The 27,340-nt window shown below is 39.5% G+C and overlaps 2 protein-coding genes across 6 annotated transcripts in view; one reads left to right on the top strand and one right to left on the bottom strand.

Annotated features, from left to right (window-relative positions):
- Positions 1–430: 430 nt before the first annotated feature.
- Positions 431–7,276, bottom strand: LOC121905160. Of its 2 annotated transcripts, XM_042423188.1 has the most exons (7): positions 6,893–7,276; positions 5,703–5,799; positions 5,503–5,570; positions 4,148–4,445; positions 3,590–3,744; positions 1,657–1,939; positions 431–1,475 (listed from the first exon to the last, which is right to left on the bottom strand). In XM_042423188.1, exons 3-7 carry the CDS (start codon positions 5,564–5,566, stop codon positions 1,325–1,327), a joined length of 951 nt encoding a protein of 316 aa, XP_042279122.1. In that variant the 5' UTR covers positions 5,567–5,570; positions 5,703–5,799; positions 6,893–7,276; the 3' UTR covers positions 431–1,324. The 2 variants fall into 2 exon arrangements, with proteins under 2 accessions (XP_042279122.1, XP_042279121.1); XM_042423187.1 differs by having other exon boundaries at positions 5,703–7,276.
- Positions 7,277–14,170: 6,894 nt separating this feature from the next.
- LOC121905469 (SWI/SNF complex subunit SMARCC1-like) overlaps positions 14,171–27,340 on the top strand; it is a 28,435-nt gene continuing 15,265 nt past the window's right edge. The window contains exons 1-18 of one of the 4 annotated variants that reach the window (XM_042423708.1): positions 14,171–14,421; positions 17,169–17,288; positions 17,388–17,473; positions 17,844–17,925; positions 18,568–18,660; positions 18,759–18,828; positions 19,098–19,167; positions 19,687–19,762; positions 20,231–20,356; positions 21,448–21,566; positions 21,761–21,891; positions 24,470–24,529; positions 24,704–24,741; positions 25,580–25,701; positions 25,858–25,929; positions 26,023–26,136; positions 26,702–26,855; positions 27,046–27,150. In XM_042423708.1, coding sequence (XP_042279642.1) covers positions 14,236–14,421; positions 17,169–17,288; positions 17,388–17,473; positions 17,844–17,925; positions 18,568–18,660; positions 18,759–18,828; positions 19,098–19,167; positions 19,687–19,762; positions 20,231–20,356; positions 21,448–21,566; positions 21,761–21,891; positions 24,470–24,529; positions 24,704–24,741; positions 25,580–25,701; positions 25,858–25,929; positions 26,023–26,136; positions 26,702–26,855; positions 27,046–27,150 — 1,824 coding nt within the window. In that variant the 5' untranslated portion in view covers positions 14,171–14,235. Of the gene's footprint in view, positions 14,422–17,168; positions 17,289–17,387; positions 17,474–17,843; positions 17,926–18,567; positions 18,661–18,758; positions 18,829–19,097; positions 19,168–19,686; positions 19,763–20,230; positions 20,357–21,447; positions 21,567–21,760; positions 21,892–24,469; positions 24,530–24,703; positions 24,742–25,579; positions 25,702–25,857; positions 25,930–26,022; positions 26,137–26,701; positions 26,871–27,045; positions 27,151–27,340 lie in introns of all 4 variants that reach the window. The other 3 variants (XM_042423707.1, XM_042423709.1, XM_042423710.1) reach the window with 3 other exon arrangements.

Raw genomic sequence — 27,340 nt, 5'->3', positions numbered from 1 at the left:
ACTGTCTGTGCTGTGCTGATGAATATGATTTGATGTGGACCACACAGGAATATTTATGTTCAGTATCAGGTCCAGGTGGCTAAACGAAAAGGCTTTAAACAACGTTGATGATCTGGCCGAAGACAAAGGTAAGTAGGCAGGTATATATATACACAACTGAGTGACAGTACAGTACAAGAGTGAAGGGCAGGTGTGCTGGCAGGTGACAATCAGTCGTGAAACTACAGTGCTAAGTCCAGAACAAAATTGTCCATATGGACAAATAAAGTGCATCTTATCTTGTTAAAACAATAAACACTTCACCTTCTGCCTACAACTCTACAGCCCGTGCAGCCAGCTCCAATGTTGATATTTATATTACACTGAATGACATTATTATGCATAATGTGAAAAGTGTCACTCGTAGTGACGGACACATAATTATCACCAACAGAGCCTTTTAGCCTGTTTTGCTTCTTGTTTTGGTTTTACACATTTGTATGGTTTAGTCTCACTACTCAAAAGGCTCTGATAAACCCACAGCACACTTCAGAGAGAAAAGACAGGACCACACTGATTGATATGCAGCCTTTAATAATGCAAGCAGACTAATGTTTCAACACTACTGGGTCTACATCAGAATCAAAGAGGACAAAGGCATAAGGCAAACACACATATGTAGTCACCTTACGATAGATGTATGTTTGTTATTGGGCAGAAGGTTGAACAGTTCAAACATATTGGACAATAGATTAAAAGGTGGGAATTGCCAGAACCAATGTCCAGGTGCCAAACCCATACATTAAAAACAGAAAAACAAGAATTATGTGAAATCAAGTGCAAAAGGTTCATGTTTTGCAGCAGACATAATATTATGAATTGGAGGAAGTATGACAAGTTCAGCTCCTCATCTAGTATCTAGTAGCTATAGAACAGATATTTTTCTCAGGAGTCATGGACACCAAACTAGAGCTAAAAAGAGACTGAATATTGAATTCACATTCATCTTGTGGGCAGATACATGACTCCAAATGAATGCTAACGTTATGTTTGTGTTGACAGGATGTGTAAATGGGCAACTGTTTGCTAACATATTAGCCACAACAATTTTATTCAGCTAGATGATGTTGTCAGGGCTGTGTTTGTCAGCTTGTTTTAGAATTATTCTGCCTCCTAGTGGTCGAACTTTACTAATGCAGTTTTAATGTGCTCTAACTATATGTTGTCTCTAATAATGTCAATGTCATAAGTGAAGCTTAAGCTATGATTGCAACCAGAATCTATAAAAGAGCATCAGCTAAATATCGGCAATGTAAGTTGTTGTATATTTTGAACTTCGTCAGATCTAATCCAGTTCAGAGCCATACACCTCCACCTCACACAGGGTCAGGTACTGGGTTTTTCCAGGAATGACTATGCTGACGTAGCGACCCTCCATCCCCTTACAGTCAAACGTTTGGGTAAAACCTCCAGGGATGTGTGTGATCACAGCACACCTAGGAGAAAGAGAAATTACTTTGTTAACTTATTGAATGATCACTTTAATAAATGGATAGACCTATTCATTTTCAAAGGTTAATGTAAATATAAGTTACTGCTAACAAACCTAATGACAAATATCCATTAATGACCAACTTTTAGTCATAGTAGTATTTTAATTAATGGACTGTAAACTACCTGGGATTGCTGTTGCCATTGTTCACAGAAGAATCTCCGATGCGGATCTCAGCTCCATCAAGTCGTTTTGGGTATGTAGCTTCATTGGTTATCTTAACAGAAAACACTTTATGTGTTTTCTGCAGGTCCACTCGCCACCAGGGACTGGGCGTGTATTTTGTGTAAGTGCAGGAGCCGTCTGACAATTTACTGTCACGACTCCCATCTATAGCATTATATGGATTGCCAAGATATGAATACAATGATGACTGTGAGGCTTTTCCTTGAAGTGCCATGTTCTCTCCTGTACAAAAGGACACATTTACAACCATCAGCACTAATACCTAGTTTTCCTTGCTTTTGTAGAACAAAGTGGCTCCAATTTGTGGATGTCTTAAACCTAAAAGTCAAAATTATTTGCACATTGGTGTCCTTTCCAGTAGTGGGAAGCTGCACTGAAATATGGAGCATTTATGTATAGTTGTGCAAATGCTTGTCACAAAAATTGAAGGATGCACCAGCAGTTGGCCGTAGAAAATGTGCCAGATTTTATGTTGTGTAATAGAATCCAACGTGTTTATTATCTTATTGTTATTCAACACATTTGCAAATCTTTTTCAGACACTATCCAGTATCCCAGTAACTCTTGAGAAATTGTTTCTTCATTGGATTTATCAGTTCTTGTCTCCGATGAATAATTTAAGATGTTCATTGTTCTTCTAAATAAACCAGCTGACCAGATACTTCTGATTCTCACTATGGTCCCATTTACACCTGGTATTAACATGTGCTCTGAATCTAGATCCATTATCTGAATAATGACATTCAATTCATGGGTTTTTGCATTTACACCTGGTATTAAAGTGCGTTCTTGTTTTCTCAGTTGTGCCTGCATTATGATCACGTTTCAATATGCACATTAGCTAGGCGCATCTGGCAGACTTGTCAACAGTCATCTGCTTCCAAGGTAAAGGAAACTGCTGCCATGAATGGACTTCATTCTTTTCTAAATCACTGTTCATAATGTACAGATTGCATTTACACCTAGCTGAGATCTGATCACAATATGAGCCTGACAACCTCACAATGCATTCTGAGTGCATTTACACCCTGCTTTCACATGTATATCCAGATACAGATGGCATTTTAATGCCAGGTGTAAATGTACTGATTGCATGTTCGAGTTATGACGCATTTATACCCTATTTACACTTTGCATTAATATGCGATCTGTATCTGGATGTTATCTGGGTAAAGAAAAACACATGTTAATGCAGGTGTCCATGCACTCAGAATGAACGCATTGTGATCAGAATGCAATCAGATTAGGCAGATAACATTTGGAGGTGGTCGGGCTCCCACTGTGATTGGATCTCAGCCAGGTGTAAATGCTGTACGTATCTGTAAAGCGTGACCACATTCATAAGAATAAAGTCATCACAGTAAGTTTAAAGGTCACCTAGCTCTTCCTGCCAGCTAAAGCAAGCTTTGTAAAAGCTACAAATAGCTGTAACTAGAAGTCTTCCCTTGAAAAAAAGTGAATGACATCCATTCATGGCAGCAGTTTCCTTGACCTGGGACGCAATATGTTTGCTGACAAGTACGCCAGCTCTGCCTAGAAAATTTGCATATTCAGATCCAATCACAAGGCAGGAACAGCTGAAAAAATGAGAACACATTTTAAAACCAAGTGTAAATGCAAAGACTGATTGGATTTCATTATCCAGATAATGTATCCAGATTCAGAACACACCAGGTGTAAATGAGGCCTCAGTTCAAATAGATACCACCAGAGATTTATTTGTAGCAGGAAGTACATGCATTTCACTCATTTTCTTTATTCAAATGAATGCAGTTCAACTCCTGCTGTGACCACAGCTGTAAAGAAAATGAGGCGCCAGCATCACCTAGCAAATTAAATTTGTGTGGCTTCAGCTACATATTAAATTCTCACCAGTTGGGGCACGGTACCCGTAGACTTCCACTTCACAGAGTGTGAGCATCCTTCCTTTACCAGGTAAAACCACAGTCACATAACGTCCCTCCACGTGTTTTGTAACAGTTACTGTATAAGACCTGCCTGCTGGGATACGAGGAATTACACTAACCCTAAAAGAGAGAGAGAGGAAACAGTGCATGAATGCATTTTATAACTGAAGTACCTTAAAGGTTATTTTATGTATTTAAAAAAAAAACTTCAGTCATTCAATTTCTTTTATAAGATTATTAATGCTTGTATACTGTGTTAAAGGGCTAGTGCACACAATTATTTGCTATATTGTGGTCTCACAATTTTTAGTTATATCCGGGAGGTATAAGGTTTCCAAAGTGAGCCAATATAAATACCATTAAGTGAATCAGCTTTACCATATCAAAGTTAATTGGATAAAGAACTCAGGGCCCCAACTACATATATAGAGGGTAGATGGGCTACATCAGTATCTGGGTGGTTTATGTCTGCTTCCAGGGAGGAGTCCTGTATCTAATGAGAAATTACAGTATGTTCACTTACACTGGGTTTCTGGCACCATTGTCTCGTAAAGAGTTACCGATGTGAATCTCTGCCCCACTGATCCTGTCTGCACAGCAGTCTCCTCTGTTGGTGATGATGATAGAGGTGACCACGTAGGACTCCAACAGGTCCACCCTCCACCAGGGGTTGGTCTGTGCTGTAGTGTGGCTGCATGAACCGGCCTTGTAATTAGATTCACGGTTTCCATCAATGGCATTGGAAGCAGCTCCAAAAACAGACCAAGGCGATCCCTGGTTGCGGTATGACTGAGTTGCTTTTCCACGCAAGGCCACATTTTCTGTGAAAGAAATACACACATTTTTTTCCAAAGTTTAATGTTGATTATCCCTGTGGAGAAATTATATCACACCTGAGAACCTCTGCTTGCCCATCATGTGGTTTGCGTTGGTGTGATTTGAATGCTTTGTTTTAAGCCACGTTAGCGGCGTGGACATAGAGACATTTGGTCCACCACTTTGGTCCAGACTGATGTTGTAATTCTGCTGTTTACCTTGCGATGCAACAAAAAATAAAATCTTGCCGGCAAATGGTGACGAATTGTGAACACAACAATGACTTATCATCATCTTTAAGTTGATATGGGGAACTTGTTTGCAAACAGTTTATTTTTTCCACATCCCGCAGGTACGGAGCTACATTATCATTCATTTGGAGTCTTGTTTCTGTCCACCTGGTAAAAGGCCAATATTCACTCTTTCTGCTCTGTTATATCTGGCTCTTTATCTGCTCAATGCTCCACTATGTTCACCAGCTAGTCACTGGCTACTAGAATTTAAAAATACTTAATTACAAGTAAAAGTCCTGCATTCATTTTCCTACTTAAGTAAAACCATAGAAGTATTACCAGCTAAATATACTTAAAAGTACTTAAGTACAAGTATTCATTTTGCAGAAAATTGAGTTGTGACTGATATATTAAATACATTTAAGTTAATGTATGAGCAGCATTTTATTATTGTAGCTGGTCGAGGTGAAGCTAGTTTGAACTGCTGTAAGGGTCCCAAGATAAATCTGAGGGGTCTTAAGTTGATAGATTGGATAGAAGAGAAGAAAAAACATAGTTCTGCTACATAAATTTGAATTCATTTTTCAACCACAACATACACATAATCATTTCTCCACAAAAAAAACAAACTTGTGTACAGTGTTAACAAAATTCGGAAACAAATCTACTTAACACATCCAAGCCACATGAATCTTAATTGTCACTCCACCATCTTTTTATTGTTTACACAGAACTAATTAACCATTTTACGGCACCGGGATTTTTTGGCAATTATACTTGTTAATGTTTTATAACACAGATATCACAGACATAGCCAGATCATACTTACTGTAGGTGTAAGCCGAGCACGTCCCCAGGAAGAGCAGCAACAGCAGAACTGAACCGTGTTTCATTGTTCTGTTTGAGACAGATTACAGTCAATAATAGAATTAGAAGTGCATAAAGATGTAATAACTTTTGTAAAATGAATGACTAATGGCAATTAAATTATGTATTTGAGAGCATGGCTATTCAGCTACAACCACATACCTTGATACGCTGTTTGTGCTGTAAAAGGGTAAAACGATGTTCAGGTTCGGGTCCAGGTGGCTGAATGAAAAGGCTCAAAGCAACGTTGATGATCTGGCTAAGGGTAAGTGTACAGGCATATATATCCAACAGAGTGATGTGCTGGCACATGACAATCAGGTGTGGAACTGCAGTGTGATCCAAAACAAATTTGCCCATTGGGACAAATATGTATCTTACATTGGCTTACCAAAACAGTCCACACCTCACCTTCTGCCAACAAATATACACCCTGAACTTGCAAAATAAATAAGCTAGTAAAATAACTTTATTTCACCATCAGAGGCGAATACATGTATCTCCTTTGAGTTTAGAATAGAATAGAATAGAATAGATCTTTATTGTCCACCAGGGTGGAAAATTGTCTTCAGCTCACCAAAACATGAAGACACACTACACATGATTCTTACAACATAGAGACAGCGAAGCAGTCAGTAAAACAAACACTTAGACAAAGTCACATTACACATAAAACACAGTTCATGTCTGAGGCTTAGTTCTCATCAGTCACTTTGCAAAGTTAAGAATAATGATGGCACTTGGAATGAAGGACTTCTTAAATACGCTTTTAGTTTCCAGAGGCACTCTTTAGTACCTCCGGGAGCTAAGAGGCCAGGATACTACTTTCCTTCTTCCTCGTCCTTTCCTTAAACAGTTGAATCAAGGACTTCTGGGTTTTGCCAACTATTCTGCTGGCCATTAACACAATTCTGGAAAGTTTCATCTATGATCTGCCCCTTCTCCACTGCACTGAAATATCAAATTAGCAGGCAAAATATTACAGTATTTGGTTTGTTTTGGAATCTAGCAGCCACTAGCTCAAGACAGTCACCCTGGTATGATTTATAATTGGCCAAATTTAGTTTAAAGAATTTACTTCTGAGTTTGAGTCTTATGTTCATCAAAGAGAGAAAGAGTGGGAAATTCAGTAACAAATATTTTTTCCCAGCCCAAGAGATCTGAAGCTTCCAACCCTCAACAACCTACAATTCTACCTTTCTGGTGAACCTTTTTTGATGATGGAGATGGTGTTGTCCACTTTTTAGAGGAGGAGATGGTATAAACCTGTTGCACCTCCTGGCCTTTGACAGCCAGTGGCACAAACCCCCTCCCTGTAATGAGGCAAGCAGGTAGGATTAAGGGAAACTTACTTAAGGCAATGGCCAGTCTAACGAGGTTAGAAATGGGACGGCAGTCCGAACAGTCAAACTGATCTAAAAGGGCATTACAGAAGAGCAGGTCAGGAACAGGCAGTGAGTCACAACACAGGTAGCATAATACAGATTACCCAGAAAAATAAAACAGGATCAGGATTCAAGTAACAGGCAGGGACAGGACACAAGGTGCAGGGGGTTGGGCTTTCAGACACAGTACTAAAGTGGTTCAAGTCCCATCTTCAGGACAGGAACTATTTTGTCTCAATTGGTAATTATGCATCTGGGTGGACCAACATAAGGTGTGGAGTTCCCCAAGGCTCAATTATTGGTCCTATTTTATTTAACATTTACATGCTTCGTCAGCACTTATCTCGACTCAGAAAACCAAAAACCAAGTCAGAAATCTTCTTGACTCAGAGTTAAACTTTAACAGCCACATCAAATGCATTCTACCATCTTGAAAACAAAGCAAGAATCAGACGATCCACACAGGATGGATTAGAGTATAGATTAGAAAAACTAATCCATACCTTCATTTCCAACAGGTTAGATTAACTAAACACATCACACAAGTTCTCAGGTCTCAGTGCTGGGTCAAACTTCCAACTTTAAATCCAGGTTGAAAACGAAGGTTATAATATTGTAACTCTAGTTCTATAAGCACAGGCAGAGCCATCTACTGGACTCTATGGGTAATACTCCTCTCCAATCACACGCACGCAATCGCTCACTGAAATTTGCATGTACATGGCCGGCCAATAAGAATGCGCATACTGATTACGTGGGTCCCAAACCCTATATTAGCAGTGTCTCACTGCCGCTCACCAAAAGCACTTCAGTGGACGAGGTGGGAGCAGCAGGGTCCATCGGTAGAGGGCTCCCCTTGTGCTTATAGAACTAGGGTTACAATATTGTAACCTTCGTTCTATCTCACACAGGCTCTGCCCTCTACTGTACACTATGGTTACAGTAGGTGGAGCCCAATGAATGTACGCCCTGCCACGCCATATCATCAGACTGTCTCACTAGGCCCGGCCAGCCAGAGGTTAGTACTACTACCTTCTACCCACCTACTAAATGGTAAATGGTAAATGGACTGTACTTGTATAGCGCCTTTCTAGTCTTCCGACCACTCAAAGCACTTTTACACTACAAATCACATTCACCCATTCACACACATTCATACGCTGAATGGGTGCAGAGGTTACCATGCAAGGTCCCAACCTGCCCATCAGAGGAATCTTACCATTCACACACATTCATACACTGATGGTACAGCCATCAGGAGCAATTTGGGGTTAAGTATCTTGCCCAAGGACACATCGGCATGTGGACTGGAGGAGCCAGGAATCGAACTGCCCATCTTCCGATTAGTGGATGACCCGCTCTACCTCCTGAGCCACAGCCGCCCCATACTACCTACTACTTTATAATCCCAGCAGCTTAGCATGGCAGTAGGGGGCCCAACTCAGTCCAGTTAACATGGACCATAGCAGGGGGACAAAAATGGCCTAACCTCGCAGGGGTCATAGGTCATATACCAAACACCCTGCACACCCCATTTCCAGAGTCATCTTGGATCACAGGAGAATGCCAGTGTATAATTGCCCAGGAGGGTAAGGTGAACCACAGCTGACACACACACCACCCTTTTCAACGTCAAGACTGCAGCATATCATTCGCTGTGCTGAGAGGGTGCAAACTGCCATCCCTCCAGGACCTGCACACCTCCACTGAGGCAAGCAGGAAAGATTATGGCCCACCCCTTCCACACCAGACATAAACTTTTTGAAACACTCCCCTTCAGCAAGAGGCTGTGATCTGTCAAGACCAAAACCTCACGCCACAAGAACAGTTTCTTTACGGCTGCTGTCGGCCTCATCAACAAGGCTTTTTGAATACATTTTTTACACAAACTGTGGATTTAGTCCCCCATCACTTACATTGAAAGCACATTAAGAGGGTTATGAACAGGAGGAGTGATTACAGAAAGAAAAACCTGTATAAATGGTCATAGTGTCACCTGACTGTTTTTTTAAGACAGACTTGAAAATTTGTGAACCTATCCTTTAAATTCACTGTGTAAAGGCTGCTAGGAGTCCCGGAAGATGACCTGATGACCTTGCCAGCAAGTACGTAAAACTCACAATCTTATATTTGCACTGTGATGACCTTTGACGACGGCTGTGGCTCAGGAGGTAGAGCACGTCATCCACTCATCGGAAGATCAGCAGTTCAATCCCTGGCTCCTCTAGTCCACATGTCAAAGCGTCCTTGGGCAAGATACTGAAACCCAGATTGCTCCCAATGGCTGCGCCAGCCTGCGAGAGTGTGTGGGTGAATGTGCATTAGATTAGATCCTGATGAGCAGGTTGGTACCTTGCATGGCAGCCTCTGCCATCTTGAGTGGTCGGAAGACTAGAAAGGCTCTATATAAATGCAGTCCATTTACCATAAGATGGAGTGTTACATTAACGCAACTTGTATTATTATTGTTGTTATTATTATTATTATTATTATTATTAATTGCACACTGCATATACTGTTTACTCCTAGTCAATATTTTGTACATCTCATTCTCATTTCTCTTCAATATAAAATTTAAACCTGTAGCAGCTCTTCTCACCTGATATATATTTTACATATTTTTTATTATAAATTCTTTGTATTATTCAGGACTACTGTGCTTAATTTTGTGTATATTTTTGACTGATATGATATGATATGATATGATACACGATACCAAGGCAAATTCCTTGTAGCCTATGTGCAAACCTAATCCGCAATTTATCTGATTCTGATTTTGATGTTTTATGCTGTTTTTCTTCTTTAATGTTTTAATGCATTATGTACAGCACCTTGAATTTCCCTTTTGTATGATTTATGATGAACAAATAAACTTGCCTCATCTCACCTTACAGGATCCAGGATCAGGTTTGATGGCTGAATGCAAAGGCACACAGCAACTCCAGGATAAGGTTTGATGGCTGAATGCAAAAGCACACAGTGCAGTCTGGCAGAGGACAATAATAAGTGGGCAGGTATATGTACCCAGTGGGGTATTTCGGGAAATGAAGGGCATGTGTGCTGGCAGAAGATGATCAGGTGATGATGACTGATGCAGATCTATTTTATTCTTCTGTGCCATTATCATTGTCATGTCATTGTCCAAAAAATGAAAAACATATCATTATTACCATGAACACACACTGTAGTTTATTTTGAGTAATACTTGAGTAAAACTCAAAATACTCACTAGTCTACCATAGTGTTCATCCGTGGCTTAAAATAGTCCCCAACAAATGTACTCTTTTGTGGAATTTGATTAATTTGAGTAGTTTTAAAAGATTTACATCTTTAGTGGGAAGTAGGAGCAAAAGGCTTGGGGCTACAGACATTGTAGGTGAGTAAGAAAGTACTGAGAGAGACTAATGGATTGCTTTTTTTTTTTCTTTTTATCTTTTCACAGGATTTGCTGGTTGTATGTTCTCCATTTTTTATGCCACAGTATATCCACAGTGACACTTCTCTCATATCATACTAAATACTCTAGCTTACCATACAAATGTAGGTTACATTTGTTTAAAGCAGAGATGTTCTGCACTCAAATATATTGAAATTGTTTTACTCATTTTAAAGTAGGTTTACTGTTGCCTAAGTATGCAATGAGATGCTATGTTAGCAAAAAACAAACAAATATATATATATATATATATATATATATATATATATATATATATATATGTATACTAAAAAATAAATATTTGATCTGACTGGTGATGGTCATATGTCACAAGAATACAACAATAAATAAAAACAGCAATCAGTACAAAAGAATACACAAGAACACAGGTTAACACCAACATCACTGCTGTCATTGTCACCAAAATCATCAGAGAAAGCAACAGAAGAGAAGAAGGCAGAAACTAGGGCACAGCATGTAACACCCACAGCTAGTACGTAGCAGGTTGAACCACATTTTGTTTAAAAAGCTGATGAAACAAAAGACCTCATGTATCTGTTCATGTCACCTCTAGGGAGGTAAATCCTCTGTCCTGATGGAAGAATAGTAATGGATAGGTTCACAATTTTTCAAGTTTCTATCCCTCCACTGCAGATCAACAGGGAAACTCTGTCCACAGAAACAAAAAAGGGAAATTTTGTACTAAAAATACTTTAACTTTGGAAGATATCCACTTTATTTGACAGCTGAAGTCTCATATGAGCTTCAAATAAGCTTTTGAATACATTTATTGCACAAAGACTGTGGATTTTGTTCCCCATCACTTACATTTAAAGCACATTGGAAAGGGTATGCAAGTTTTTGTTTTTCACAATGAGATTGCTAACCATCAGATCACAGCAAATGTGAGAACTGACTCAGTGAAAGAAGTATTGAACATTTTCAACAGAGACTTGTCAACACTAAAGCTCTGGATTTGGGGCTCCTGGGCCTGTGTTCGTGGAGTAATACATCTATGTCCATGCATCCATGTTCATGAGGAGATGATGTGACTGCCAGTGGCACAAACTCTCTCCTGCCAGGAAGAATCTGACACCAGTTGTCGTGCTCTCTCTTATGTGCACAAGTTCAAGCCAGTCATAGCAGAACAAGCATGCAGCAGGAAAAATAAACATCATCAACAAACACAGCAGCAAAGGATGCTGCAAAAACGCATATAAAAGTTGATCTGAAGCTCATACGAGGCTTCAGCAGTCTGAGTTAGTCACATCAAGTGGATATCTGACATATTTACAGTCTTGTTAGCATCAAATTCCCTCTTTGTGTTTCCCTGTTGAGCTGCAGTGGAAGTATAGTAACAAAAAGAGGGACTTTGGCACCAAAAACACTGTAATATTGAAAGATATCTACTTGATTTGACTTAACAACGACTTCTTAGGATAAATGAAGACATTTATTAATAGCTAAATGTCTTGGGGATACATGATACGGCATAACGATAATAATGAAAAAGAATAACAAGGCCTTTAAATGATAATAAAAATAAAATAATAAAGAAATAGTTTGGAAATAGTGACTCATGGTTAACATATTGCAAAGGGTATGCTAAAGAAAAGCTAACTCAACTTCTCTAAAGAAATTATCTTTTAATTTTAAAGTTATTCAACATCAACCCTTGATCACAAAGCCACGCTATGCCCTACTGTTAACGAGTTTCGTTGCTGCAGAGATGTCGTCTCGGCAGATCCGGGGTTGTTTGGGTTCAGCTAGAGTCAGACTGTAGTTATACAGCGATGCGGTGCAGCCCGGCTTGGGCCGTGTTACAGATGAGTCCTTGTGATATAGCAGTGTTGAACCACTGATGAGGAGTCACGCCGTGTTTCAGGCTGCTCTGTGAAAGAGTTTTTCTGTCGGTTTAACTCCCAGTGGCCATACGCTCTCAACAAGCAGGCTGAGCTCCAGTTTAAGCGTCGCTGTCTTCTTCAAAGCGACGTTTTAGTTTGAGTTGAGGATTCAGGCTTTGGCCGGCTTCTTGTAATCTTAGTTGAGTGCCGAATAAAGTTTCCTGACTACATTATAATCTTTATTCAGTAGCGGTGTAAACTTCAAAGTGAAATACTATATGTGGAAGCACGAGACTTAATGTTACAAGTAAAATAGAAACAAATTGTTTCAATAAAAGATTAAAATACGCACACACTTGGTCAAAAAACAAAGAAAAGAGACGTCTTAATAGAGGAATTATGTCTTGGTTCATGAGTTTCTGGAAACCAGCTCAGAGAGAAATCCCCCTGAGGTTGTCTTATAAGTTTGGATATAACAGGCGGAGTTTTGGGTGTGTTTTAAATGTTTTCACACTCAATTGTTGATGAATATTCAATTTCCTTGTTTCAGGGGAACTCTTAAGGTGTGGCTGACTTTGACTTGACATGGCAAATAACTTTTCTTACACTGCTGGGGAATTAAGTTTTGAGTTTTAAATGCATATTCACACTTCAGAGTCACTATGTTTGAATACTTCATATCACCTTATACCATATATTGTAAAAACCAATTAGAAAAAACAGTCCAGCATTATACATTCATTTCATAATAAGTTAATCCTTCCTCATCAACATACCAAACATTAACATTCATAGTAATGCTTCTCCTGATGTTTAGACATTCAGCCTTCATTGATTCAACCTTCTCAAACTATCTACACTGATATAAAGTTTAATACTATGTGAATGAAACAATTATGTTACTAGATTAAACTTTCAGAAACATAATTTCAAATATGAATTCAACATAACTATTATTTCATAATATAAAAACATTCAATATGACTATTATTTCCTAATAAAAGAAAATGTTCAGCCTGAAATTCTTCACACATAATTTCTTTACATGCCTGTTACCTCAGAATATTCATTCTTTCAATACAGCTACCTATCTAATTTAACTATTAAAATATGGATGTCTATGAGGTTAATAGATCAAAAGTTAAAATTTTGTTTAATTTGGTTAGTATCATGTTGTCAGACCCCCATTCGGCAAAGAGGTCAGTTCAGGGGTCCAGGGATGGGGCGGTTTTCCATGTCTGTGGAATTCACTCACCTCCTCAATTTGAAATTAAAGAAAGGCTGTTTATCCCATGAAATTAAAGACAAGGTCCGAATGTGTCCTACAGTGCAAGTGGACTGAATGGGCCTCCAAAGACTGTTACAAAGTAGTGTGCGCAACCATCACACTAACTAGTGATAGAAGTTGGAAAATGTATACATGTGTATGTGTTTTAAATAAACACATAAATAAAGTAAAAAAAAATTTAAAAAGAAAGAAAAAGAAAACAATAGCCTTTAAAAACAAATAAATAAATAAACAAAAGCGATCCTAGTGATCCTCCAGCAAATACTTTCAGTTCTTATTATGTTATGAGGAGAGACTTTTAGTGCACTAAAAGTTGGAATATTATATATATTATTATTCATTGAGACAAATCTTCATCTGAAAAGTAATGAAAGCTGTCAAATAAATGCACAATATTTCCCTATGAAATGTAGTGGAGTGGAAATATAAATTAGCATAAAATGGAAATACTCAAGTAAAGTACAAGTACTTCAAAATTGTACTTGCTTACTTTCCACCGCTGGAGACTTGTTTTCGTTTTATTAGTCTCGATAAGGACAAGAACGTGTAATGTATAATGTATGTAAGTACTAACAGAACAAACTTCCTGTTGGCGCCTACATGTCCCATAAACCCTTTTTATATCGCGACTCGCGAGACTTGAAAAGTCTCGACACGTTTGCGGCTGCGCAATATCATTCGAAAACTTGCACGGTGGGCGACGCGGTGGAGGAGAAAGACAACGCAGCGAACAAAACACACAATGGCGACGGCGGCGACAACGGCAGGCGGAACGGGTTCGGGCGGACCGGCCACCGGCCCGGTCGGCGGTGGAACCGTAGTGGGACGAAAGAAGGACGGCGGACCGTCCACGAAATTCTGGGAGAGTTCAGAGACGATATCTCAACTGGAGACGGTGCGGCTGTGGGTCGGAAAGCACTACAAGAAGGTGAGCGAGCTGTGCGGCTCCATTGATTCCTATGAAGGCCCGCGTCCCGCTGGCACAATGGAGCGATGCTAACCGAGCTAACGTTAGCTGTAGCCAGACAAAACTAACTATTTTGAAGGTTGTGGCTGCTTTCTCAGACGTTTACTGTTGTTTGCGAGTATTAGGTGATACGCAGTTGTTCGTACTGGTGTTAAATGTGCTACAAAACAGACAGGCGCGAAATTTACTTGAGCCAAGCTGTTTATCTGATAGCTAGCTCACCGTTAGCTCACTAAGTGCCCATTCAGTAACGTTACTAATAACACACACGCACGGGGGGATGTTTACAAATGAGCGGCAGATTGCAGCTTCTGTTGGTTAGTTGTTCAGCTTAGATTTGCAACTTTTTTCATTTCACAAAATGTTAAGTGATTCTCCTTTTATCAGCATTGCAAAAGGCCCGAGAAGCTAACCAAAATGTTAGTCACGGGACACCATGCAGCTAAGCAACATACAGTATACTATTAAGAAGATAAGACCTAGCCTGCCTTTTTATTCCCACTCAAACGACTGTCTAGTCATAAAATAACCATCCGATCCCTCTGTGCACTTTGCAAGCGCAATTGTATTTTGTGCAGAAGAGTAAGCAGTGTTGAGTTTTGTCAACACAGCAGCATACCAGACTGTGCAGGCTCCACTCGCCCACAAAGTTAGCCAAACAAAGAATGGTCCTCCTGTCTCTTCACGCTCTCGCTCAAACCCACAGACACACATTGGGTTTGTTATGATGAAGAAAATAATGAATGAACAAACATAATTTATAAATGAATTAAATAAACATAGATGAGGGATTGTGAGTGCAGCTTTTGATACAAAGCGACGTTTTAAACACGGAAATACACTTTAAACTAAATATGTAAACTTGGCTTTTTTACAAAGACTAACCTAGGAGCTTGGCTTGAGTTTGTTTATATCTAACCACTGCAAAGATTACACCAACTTTAAGGCTAAAAGTAGGTCTCCCTGATATTGACCTTGTTATAAATATACCCGCTCTTTTGTTAGCTTTTCTCCTTTTTTGTGTGGATTGTCCTATTTCCTCATAACCAGACCTTGTGCCATTGTTTCCCCTTGCAACATTATAGCTCAATGCCATAGCAAGAGTGAAAATGTACCTGAGGCAAGGAAAAACTGTTATGTGTATGTGAGATTTGGTAGATTAACCTTTAGCTTGAAGCACCTCTGACCTCTTCTGTGAAGGGCAGCAAGTGAAAGCACACAGTTCAGTGGTTGCTTTAAATTAAGTCCACCACTTTCATACATGCACAGAAACATGTACTAATATGAGTCAATACATAGTTCTCCTATAAACATAAACAACTTAAAATCTGTGTCAACTCATAACATTTGTTTAAGTCTTACTGTTTTTGTATTGTTTATTGTGTTGTCTGTATATTTAGTTAAATCTTATGTCTGTCTAATTGGTCACCTTTTTGTACCATGTGTGCAATTGGACATGGTACAAAAAAGTGCACCTGTTTTGCCAATAATGGCAACACTAAATGTTCATTTATTGAAAACTCCAGCAACATTAAGTTTTGTCACTTGGAGTAAAATTTTTAAGCACAAATTTTAGGGCATTGTTTGGGTCCTTACTTGTAAATGATAGGGGTTGGGGGGGGGGGGGGGGGTTCTCAGATGTATCACGATGCAGGCGTGGACAATTCTGCATCGATTTTTGCAAATGTCAGAAATCGATTTTCTAAATGTTAGTTTATAACGTGATGTTGATGGAACGAAAAAGGCAGAACTCAACTGCAAGGGGAGTGCCGCACTCGGACAGTATACAGCTCGCAGGCTAGAGTTTATCTTCACAAAAGGCAGTGGTTGCAAGCATGTTTTGATTTAATGTCTAAATAATTACTTTTGCAAGACCAACATGAAGTATATTTTGAACACTCTACGCTGCTGCTGAGAGACTAACGTTAGCGGAGCGGCGAAATCCAGTAGCAACAAACAAGACCAGTTGACGAACACACACTGCAACATTAAACAACTTGAACCAACTATGAGGTGAAGAAAATAACTCGATGCTCAGACCGCTTCGCCTCAAAAACCCTGCGCCTGTTCAGGGTGTCGGACAGCGATGGCCTCCCTCAAATCTAACTGTGCAGCGGAGAGGCTGTTCACCACTGCTGGAGACATGACTTTAATAACACAGAGGAGGACTCTGCCTCACATACAGGCAGGAGACTGTAAGATGCTTTCAAATTAATTAATGTTTTAATTAATGCAGTTAACTTTTTAAAAGAAAAAGGCTGTGGACCATTTATCTTATCTGCCAGTTATGTTTCATATTGTACTTCAGTGGAACCAGTGAATGTTTGGCACACAGTATACTGGAGCAACAGACTGAAAATTGTGCCCCCTTTTCTATTCATTCAATCGATTCTGAATCAAATTGGACACCAAAGAATCGGAATTGAATCCAGTCATGAGATTCCCAAAGATTCCCACCCCTAGTAAATGGTATTTGTCTGTGTTTTTGATCAGATGGTTATTCGATGAATCAAAAAGTAACTGACTGAACTAATTTCGCAGCCTTACTCAAAGGTGAAATTTCCACTCTTGGTTGTCGAAACTAAAATTGTGACCCCGTGTGTACGTGAGAAATCGTGCGGCCCCAGATGTGTGTGTGTGTGTGTGTGTGTGTTTATAAGTTTTACTGATGCATGTTAACGAATGCATTTCTCTCTGTCTCTTCCTAGTATGTCCAGAACGACTCCCCTTCCAGTAAATCCTTGGCGGGCCTCGTGGTCCAGCTGCTGCAGTTCCAGGAGGACGCTTTTGGACGCAGGGTCAACAATCCTGCTCTCACCAAGCTGCCTGTAAGCACAACACAGACATTTTGTATTTCTATTAAAACCACATTCTGGCATGTCTCGGTTTGTGGTATTTGTCCTCATCGTTCCTCTTTTATCTTCAAGGCCAAGTGTTTCCTGGATTTCAAAGCTGGGGGCGCTCTCTGTCACATCCTGGGGTCGGTCTACAAGTTTAAGAGCGAGCAGGGCTGGTGAGTTTGTTTGTGGTTAACTTCAGTAGACCCTTATTTAAACCCGAATAGTCCTGACTTGTAAACCAGGTAGCTCCTTCTCTTGTGGCAGAGTAACCACTCCTACAAATGTACAAAGATATTTGTTTCCTTGAAAATTAAGAAATCTGCATCCGTTCTCTCCATGATTGCTGTAAGATAAAATAGGATCTGATACCTTAAATTCCATTTTTCACCCCAGAATGAACATCTTAACAGTTGTTGGAAGGTAACAGTCATAGAAATCACACTTCAAGTCACTGATTAATGACATAAAAGTCATTTGATTTGCATGAGTAGTGCGCTGGAACACTGCAACCACATCTCACTGAATGTCTTTCACCATCCCCAGGCGTCGGTTCGACCTGCAAAACCCCTCCCGGATGGACAGGAACGTGGAGATGTTCTTAAATGTAGAGAAGAACTTGGTCCAGGTATGACCCGTACTCTCTACACACAGGCCGCTGGTTGATGAACAGCTCACAGTATAACCTGACTGGTCTTAGTGGAAAAGTTCTGCACTTCTAAACTGGTTGTATCATTTGAACTAAGCTTCATTTTATCCAGTTATTAAAGCTAGAAGTTTACTGTTTTAGTTAACTGACATTAATCTGCTTTTTTGAGGTCTTTTGATCCTGATTTAGTAATGGTATTGATTAGAGCTACAGCAATTAGTCAATAGACAGAAAACTAATCCACAACTATTTTGATAATTAATCGTTCTGATTCATTTTTTAAAGAAAAAAAAGCTAAAATTCTCTGATTCCAGCTTCATAAATGTAATTTTTTAAGTCTACTCTGATGATAAACTGAATATCTTTGGGTTGTGACAGTTGCTCAGAACAAAACAAGATGTTTTATGTGGCATCTTGTGCTTTGGGGAACATTGAACGGCATTTTTCACCATTTTTGGACATTTTATATATGAAACAACTTATCAGTTAATTGAGACAATAGTCAACAGATTAATCAGTAATGAAAATAATCATTTGTTGCAACTTCTATGTTAACTGCTTGGACGGATAGATGAGCAGTCGTCGTAATCTGATTTTAACTTAACATTTCTGTACTTCCAGAACAACTGCCTGACTCGACCCACTGTCTTCCTGTCACCGGACATTGAGCAGAAACAAGCCAGTAAGCTCAAAGACACCATCAAAAGGCACCAGGTGAGGAGAAAAGGGATGCTGTCGGTTTGTTCCTCTTTTGTATCAATCTCTTTGATTGATAGATTTAATTGTTTTGTTCTTCTCTCCGTCTTCTTCAGGGCTCCATCACTGAGGATAAATCTAAGGCCACCCACCATATTTATCCTTCTCCATCTCAACAAGAAGAAGGTAACTGTTATTAGGTCAATTCATAATCATAAGACATAACATCTAGGGTTGATTTCACTGGTCCCACTTTCACTATCTCTAAGACTTAATATACCATAATTTGTTTTATTTCTTATTGCCATGAAAAAGATCAATTTTTGCACATGCTTGTCTTGTTATCTTGTTGTTAATGATTTTGTAATAATGTATATGTTTTTTTTTTGTTCATACAATACTCAATATTTCATAAAGATTATAAGTTAATGTGTGTGTGTGTGTGTGTGTTGCAGAGGAGTGGCTGCGTCCTGTCATGAGGAAAGACAAACAGGTGTTGGTGCACTGGGGTCTCTACCCGGACAGGTGAGCAGAGAAGACACAAACGGGCCTCCACCACAGCTTATACATTTCTGTTCATTCATCATTATCTTTGGTGAACTAGTTCTGAATTAACATCTTTGTTATGTCACCAAAAGCACATACCTTTGTTTTCGTTTTAAAGTGATTAAAGTTAGTTGGTAAAGGACACAAATGGATGCTCTGGGTCCAATATGTAAATTTCACGCAGTGTATAACTAACCTAAGAGAGATCAGCAAGAGCGCTTAGAAAGATCTTCACTTTTCTGTATCTTTATTTCCTTCTAAGTTGTCTTTTTTTGATTTTTAAACTGATTTTTAATCAAATTTCTCTAAGTAATTCAAAAGCAGTGCCGTACTAAGAGCGCTGTAGAATATTTTAGTGTATTTTTAAATAGTGAAATAATTATCCTTTTCATAATTTACAGTAAAATGTATCTCAGGTCTGTTTGAGTAACTGTTCTAGTCTGTTTATCAATGTTGTACTCATTACTGACCCGTGGCTGTTTGTTTTTATTGTGTTAGCTATGATACCTGGGTATCAGTCAGCGAGGTGGATGGTGACGTGGAGGAGCCGCCCAGCACTGACAGGCCGTGGAAGGTGAGCAGCGAGGAGTCAACACTCACAGCAGAGTTCAACATCTTTAAGCTAAAAATGGACCGTTTTCTTTTTTGAATACCAAAGAAACAATTAGCCGCTAGTGTCAAGTGAGGCCATCATTGTTATTTTTTTGTTTTATGATGGCTTTTAGCTCCAAAGAGAAGCATGCAGGAAGCAGCAGCAGCAGCTGTGGCAACTTAAGCTGCCATGACCAACAATCCATAACAGATATGTAGATGATGCCCTGATTACAGTTACTGTTATATGTCATTAAAGAAAACATTTAAAAGTGCAGCGCATCATTCTAATATCGACACGAAAAAGTTCTACTAATCATCAGGCTGCAACACTGAGTTCAGTCTGTTGGGAGACGACGAGGGAAAGCGTCTGTTAGAAGAACGGCGTGATTGCAGTCGCATGCAAGCAGGATAAGTTACACATAATATGTCATTGACTGTCCCCCCTCAGGTCCATGCTAAGTGGGTTTTAGACACTGATGCCTTCAACGAGTGGATGAATGAAGAAGACTACGAGGTGGACGAGAACAAGAAACCAGTCTGCTTCCGCCAGAGGATCTTCCCCAAGGAGGAGGAGGTAGATATTTTGTGTGTGTGTGTGTGTGTGTGTGTTTGTTTGTTTGTTTGTTTGTTTTTCTCCTAGTGTTCCCAAAAGTTTTCCAGACCTGGTTCATCAGTACAAATTGAAACTATTGTACAAGTCAAAACACTTTCCCATTCATTTGAATGAGAACTGACTGATGCTGTATGTTGTCAACAATGTCAACAACAAGTCTAGAGTGATACTTGTTAAAACTAACCAATAAAAGACACTGAATTTGTTCTGTACTGGATGGGAACTTGGATATGGAAAATTTTGAGTGATAAAATAAATGTGAATGCTGGTGTCTGAGTGTGTGTTTGTGTGTGAGAGAAGTCTTTGCTGCAGATTTGTGCTCGTTGCATGAGGTGGATTGTGTCCTCGTGGATCGTGCGTCGTCCTCCTTCCGTCTGCGTCTGTTTGTTGCCCATCCTTTCCAAACCTTTCCTCACACTTTCTCTCCTTCTGATGTATTTCAGGGTTTCTGTTCATGTTTGGAAAATTATTTTGAAGGATTAAAAAAAAAATCAGACAGAGAGAAGCTAAACTGAAAAAAAAAAAAGTTTACTAGCCACAAATTGCTTTACGGATCAAAAGTTTTCACATGATTGTGATTAGATACCATGTAAAAGCATGGAAACACCTTCAGTTTCTGCTTTAATATTAAGCTAACTGGCCATGTAGATGTTTCAATGCTGCCACTTAAATTTAGACGAGTAAAATTGGCAGCTAATTGAAAGTGTGTTTGATTCAGAGGTGTTTTTTTTACTTGTGTTTGGCACAGAGTGCATGAAAAAGAAACTATTAATGATTTGTTTGGAAGATAAAACTTTCTTCACAATGCACAAATCAAGAATTGGAAGTTTGGGTAAAAGAAGAGATATTTTAGAGAGGTCAGTATACAGGAACCCTGGTCGTCTCCTCCACCACCACAGCATCCCCCCTTCCCCCCCTCCCTCCCTCCCCGCCGTCGTTCTCCCACTGCTTCCCCTCCTTGTGTGTGCAACCGTTCCATCCTCTCATTCTGCGGCTCTTTCTCTCATCCTCCATCCCTCGCTCCCTGCGCTGCACGGGCTTTGTCTGATCAGTCTTCCCGTACACCCGATCGCAAGGAGCGCAAGGCCAACTCCGCCGGCAAGAAGAGGAGACGCTCGCCCTCACCGCCCAGCACTCCCGCCGAGTCCCGCAAGAAGGGAGGAAAGAAGGGGTAAGGAGGCCAATTTTTGTGTTTTTGAGTGTGTGCAAAACATTCAAAACATAAGGATGATGAAACAAGTATCTCAAATCTGCACCCTCATCTTTTTAAATGTCACAATGTTAAGTTCCATCCACAGTGACTCGACTTTTGTCAGGGTTTCCAGCTGCGGTTAACTGACTGTGACTCTGCCCTCTCTGTGTCAGGAACCCGGGGCCTCACTGGAAACGACGGGGCCACAGAGGCGAAGAGGAGGACACGGAGGAGGACATGACTAAGGACATGGACGACTCCTCGGCCGGCGCCAGTATGGAGGAGGGCAGCATGTCCAAGAATGGTATGTTTGCCACGGGTCGGGGCCGAGCTGGGAGGGACACTCCCCTTTTTTGATTATTTCATGATCTGATTAAACAATCAGATGAAGGCAGCGGTTTGGTTAAAATGTCGACCAAAGAAGAGCTGCGCTATTGATCGTGTTGTAATTGAGATCACTGTTGTGACTACCGAAACAAATTAAATTGATCAGATGCAATCATGTGTAGCTTAAGGCCAAAGTAGGAATGATTCCAATAGTTACTTTCAGGAATTGATTCATCTTTCTTTCACTAATCCTTTCGATTGATTGTGTCTAGAAAGTTCCAGAGCCCAAAGTAATGTTCTCACATCACTTATGTCTGACCAACAGTCCCAAACTTAATTCACAATAATAATAAAACTTAAATTATTTAAAGATCCCCTCCAGACATGTTGTCTGTCATGTCATGATGTATATAAAATACTCTGCTTTTAATAATTATTTATGACTGATATGGTTTTTCCACAAAAAAAGTTAAATTATCTTGTTAAAACCATTAAAATGACATCTAATCTTTCTGCCTCATTTAAAATTCCACCATCTATGAATATGCAAATATTTACGGTTGGATACAAGATTTCTCATGAACTCCATTTGTATTTGCACTGGAGGCTTCAAGTTTCCACATCACACTTGTGTGTGTTGAATACTGGACTACAATTGGCTTCCAAAGTATTTGTGATATCTTACAACTGGATTTTCAATGAGCTCCTCCAGCAGATTAATATGAAAACAACCATCCAGTGTCAAACTCTTCACTTCCGTCATTCTGCACTGTGAAGCTCAAACATCAAACTGAAGGAACAAGAAGAAGAAAACACATTTTTGAGCGGAGGAGGACTTTAATGATTCATTTATTATTGAACTTGTAGATCAGTTTTCTTTTCTGTCTATTAATTTGCCTTTCTATTGATTGTTTCAGCACTCGAGGTTTGTATGTCAGTGCGAATGATTGACAGAAAGTTGGCAGAACTGTGTTCTAAGTTTAGATTTCCCCAGTGCCGTTAACGCCTGGTGAGCCAGAAGCCCGGGGAAGAACAATTTGTCGTTGAACATTAGGAACACCAGAGACTTTCTTTTGTTCAGACTTGTCTGAACAGTTTGTCTTTAGTCAAAAAAATACTGAAAACGCTGGTGTAGCTTCTGTATCAGATTACTGAAGAACAGACATGGAGATGTAGAGGAGGGAAAGAAGAGGTCGTCTACACGCTGAGATGTTTAAGCTTCCAAAAAAATGTATTGATGCAACATTGAGACCTACAAGGTCGAGCAAGCATCATCCAAACACCTTCTTGTCTTCCATAGGCTGCTTTATGTTTTCACCTGTACTTAACGGAGGTTTGAGGTGTACATCATCCACCTTCTTCCCTTTTAGAAGTGAAGCAAACTACCATCTATAAGGCTTACCCATGAATGTAACATCATTAGTATTATTGTAAGCTTTTGAGTTTCTGTTTTGGCAAAAATTTTAGAGAGACAGAAAGATTCTTGCTGCCAGGTTGAAGGAATACAAAAAACTATATTTACAGGAGGTTGTTTGACTGCAGTCAGCTTCACACCAGACAGAGAAATGTCAAAAAGAGCATTTTAGCTCCTTCACCTGGTTCATCATGAAGGGTTTTATAGTTGTATGTTTGGCTTTGTTGTCTTTTCTTTCTCACTATTTTGACACAATGTTGTTTCAAATAAATGGAAAAAGAATCTGTTCATTTTATTTTTAGGCCAGTCATCACAAAGTCTTTACATTTACTGTCGTTCTGAATCCTGTTAGAAAGTTTGTCAACTTAAGTTGCTCATCAGTTGAAGTGGTGATTTCCTCACAGGAGACTTTTCCAATCTGTCTTATTAAGTATTTTATCACGCAAGAATTTCATACATTTGCTCTTTCTTACTTCTCAAATATGAATATTTGCAGGTTTTCTTTGCCTTCATTGTAAATTTGTATGTTTCGGACTGTTGGTCATACTCAAAAAGGTATTTGAAGATGTCGTAATATATGAGCGAGCGGTCTCTATTTTTGAAACCATAATTAACAGACCAGTTTAGATCTGTAGTGGGTTTTTATGACTCCCTGTGCGCTCGTTGCTAAATCCCCTCGGCGGCACTGAAGTCCTCTGACTCTTCCACAAACAGACGCACATCATGTTCCAGTCAGAAAGGTAGGAAAACAGCCTCAGGATGTGTTGTTGGGTTTTTTTGGGGGGTTTTTTTGGTTTTTTTTGAATAACCAATGATGAATTGAGCTTGATCTGTACTCTCCTTGAGGATTGTCTTTTAAAAATTAAACTCACAATCCTTACTAAAAAATGCTCTTTTTAGACCAAGTCCCATCTGCGATGTCCCACTTTTACAAAAATCTCTCTTCTCTCTAACACACACACACACACACACACACACACACACACTCGGTCTATTTTAGTGTCCTCTTTTGCAAACCAGAGTGCCGATTAATGCCTCCATGCCCAAGGCTGAGTTATAAACTGTCTTCCTTTTACTTCAGTGCTCAATTCCTCATCATATATCTTTTTTCTTTTTTTACTTTTTTTATTTATATACACAGCAAATTCAAAGAAAGACAGTGAGAATACTCCAGTGAAAGGAGGGAATGTGGCTGACTTGGGTATGTGTCTATGACTGAAATGATCTGTTTAGTTGTGTATGAATTTAAATTAATCAACCATTTAGAAAAAAAACAAAAACTTACTGTGATCAGTAAGTTCTCAGTATAGACCATGCCACAGTGTGATGTATCTCAATTAAAACGTTTGTTGTTGTTTTTTATTTATTCTTCCAGATGACATGGAGGATGACTCTGTGCTGTCTGGTGGAAAGGTAAGAAGATGACTCATTGTCTGCTTATGTCATCAAACCAAACACTGTAGGTGTGTGTGTGAGTGAGAGGGAAGTAAATAATATATATTTTTAGCTGTATAGAACGTCACACATCAACACTCTTAAGTTATTAGAGTGTAAGTCAAAGGTCGTGTAACAGTAGCTCAGTTTTCTAAAATAAATGCCACATAAACAAAAAATGTCTCTGCCTCAACCCACTGCATAAGATCACATAGGGGGGGATGTATTTTAGAATAAAAGGTATTTATTTTTCCATGAAATGAACCCCACAATATACAAGAAAAACCTCATGATAAACAAGGTATAAATGACTAATCATGACAAAAATGACCCTTAAATTCAATCACACCTTAAAGCCTTTTCTTCCTAACACATCAGCAAGTGAGATGAAGAAATTATTATGAATGAAGGGAATCCAGAAACATGTCTGAGGGATAAGAAAATGTTTAATTGATTTTAACTTTTCAGATAAATAAGGCGTCAGTGCCTATTTTTTACATGCCATTAATTAATATTAATTTGGGTTGAGTGTTGGAGCTGGACGTATTAAAATGTGAAACGATTTTTCTCCAAAATAATATATTACTCCAAGACCATCTCAGTTTCTTTGCAGGCAAAGGTTTTTGGAATATGGGGCCGTAAAAAGAAATCAAAGCATCTTATTTCCATTGCAAACACCTAGAAATGTATTATTATTTATTTATTTTTTCTACTATTTATTTGTTCTCTATGTAATGCTGCAATAAACACTTTATTGATCTCCATAGGGGGAAATTCAGGTGTTTTTAAATGTGTTCTCTAAATAAATCGACTGCAGGACGACGAGGATCAGGGCAAAGCTGAAATAAACAGACTGATAGACGCGAGCGAGGACAACGTGACCGAACAGACGCACCACATCATCATCCCCAGCTACGGCGCTTGGTTTGACTACAACTGGTAAGAGCTGGGTCAGGATGTACGGAAGCCCGGAGGTCACAGGAGAAGGCTTGTGTTAGAGTGTGTGTGTGTGTGTGTGTGTGTGTGTACATTTGGCTCAATCCAGATGCAGCAGCAGCAGCGCTCAACTATTAAATTTGTTTCTTTCTCTGCCAGCATTCATGAGATTGAGAGAAGAGCCCTGCCTGAGTTCTTCAACGGAAAGAACAAGTCCAAAACTCCAGAGATGTGAGTTTAGAGGCACACCCAGCATCTACACACACCTGCATATTACAGTAACGTCCCGCCCCGCTAACGCTGTTCTTCCCGACTCCTAAACAGATACCTGGCTTACCGTAACTTCATGATTGACACGTATCGGCTAAACCCTCAAGAGTACCTCACCTCCACCTCCTGCCGCAGGAACTTGACCGGGGACGTCTGCGCCATCATGAGGTGAATTAAGTTTCTCTTTTTCTGCCAATACAGAGTTTTCTAATTCCTCTTTGACAAGCTACTTGATCCAAATACTGAAAGTTCAAAAAAATTAAGTTTTAAAGCGAAAGTTCAATTGGGAGACAATTGAAAGGACATATTACTCTTGTTGGAGTAACACTCTTTGAAGAGTATAATTACAAACATAGGCTTGCAGAGAGCACACAAACCAGACAATGAGTTTAATTTTGGTCTGTCACAAAGTTACTCACAGAATTAACATTAATTAGTGACAGCTGATATGACCTTTTGACTGGCGAAAGCGTTGGTCAGTGCTACTTGAATGTTTTCTAAACTGCTTTGCTAATGATTATTAGCGTCTGAGCGTAGTGAATCCATGTATTTTTTTCAACCTCCGTGTCTGAACTGTCACTAAAGCAAAGCAGCACTTAAACGCTAGCAGGCCACGGTGCTCATCTTTATGATCGGGTTCGCTCTCTCTACTTTATTTTTATGAATGAATTTAAATAAACCATAAAAATGCTCAAACGACATATAATAAAATGTCATCTCTGTGTGTCTCCAGGGTTCATGCGTTCTTGGAGCAGTGGGGTTTGGTGAACTATCAGGTTGATTCAGACAGTCGCCCGTTGCCGATGGGTCCTCCGCCCACACCCCACTTCACCGTGCTGGCCGACACACCCTCGGGCCTCATGCCCCTGAACCACAGACCTCCTCCGGTAAGGATGACTAAAGTGAGCAAACTGGAGTGATGGATGGAAGGAGAAATGAGAATGTAACGTGTTGCTCTCTCTGGATTTCTGATGCCTTTTTCTGCTATTTCCAAGAAATGGATTATTTTAAAAACTCAATGACAAACTGATATATAGGTTGTCTGGTTGCTTAATGTGACATGTTTCATCCCTCCAGATTCCACCTCCGCAGCAGATGCCCAACTTCCCAGACAAAGGCAAAGACAAACCCATCGACCTGCAAAACTTCGGCCTTCGGACCGACCTCTACAACAAGAAAAAGGTCAGCACACAACACCAGACTTAATATGTTTTTTTTGCGTTTATGATTCCTGATTTTTAAAATAGTAAATTAAGAAGGGTAAACAGCAGTATCAACACATGTATAATAATTAGTTTTTTCACCTTGTGCTGGAGGTTATAATGAAAATGTGTCTGCTATCCCACTTTAAATACTCCTAATACACATTCCT

The sequence above is a fragment of the Thunnus maccoyii genome, chromosome 10 (assembly GCF_910596095.1).
Source record: "Thunnus maccoyii chromosome 10, fThuMac1.1, whole genome shotgun sequence".
NCBI classification, from domain to species: Eukaryota; Metazoa; Chordata; class Actinopteri; order Scombriformes; family Scombridae; genus Thunnus; species Thunnus maccoyii.
This window is presented reverse-complemented; position numbering and strand designations above follow the sequence as displayed.

Bases quoted from the DNA above. Each gene is read 5' to 3' on its own strand.
- LOC121905160 (XM_042423187.1), bottom strand. From the start codon at position 5,566: ATGAAACACGGTTCAGTTCTGCTGTTGCTGCTCTTCCTGGGGACGTGC. The intron at 1,940-3,589 runs GTGAGAATTTAA...CCTTTTGTACAG, and splicing joins CGGGTACCGTGCCCCAACTG to GAGAGAACATGGCACTTCAA. The intron at 1,476-1,656 runs GTAGTTTACAGT...TCTTTCTCCTAG, and splicing joins AATGGCAACAGCAATCCCAG to GTGTGCTGTGATCACACACA.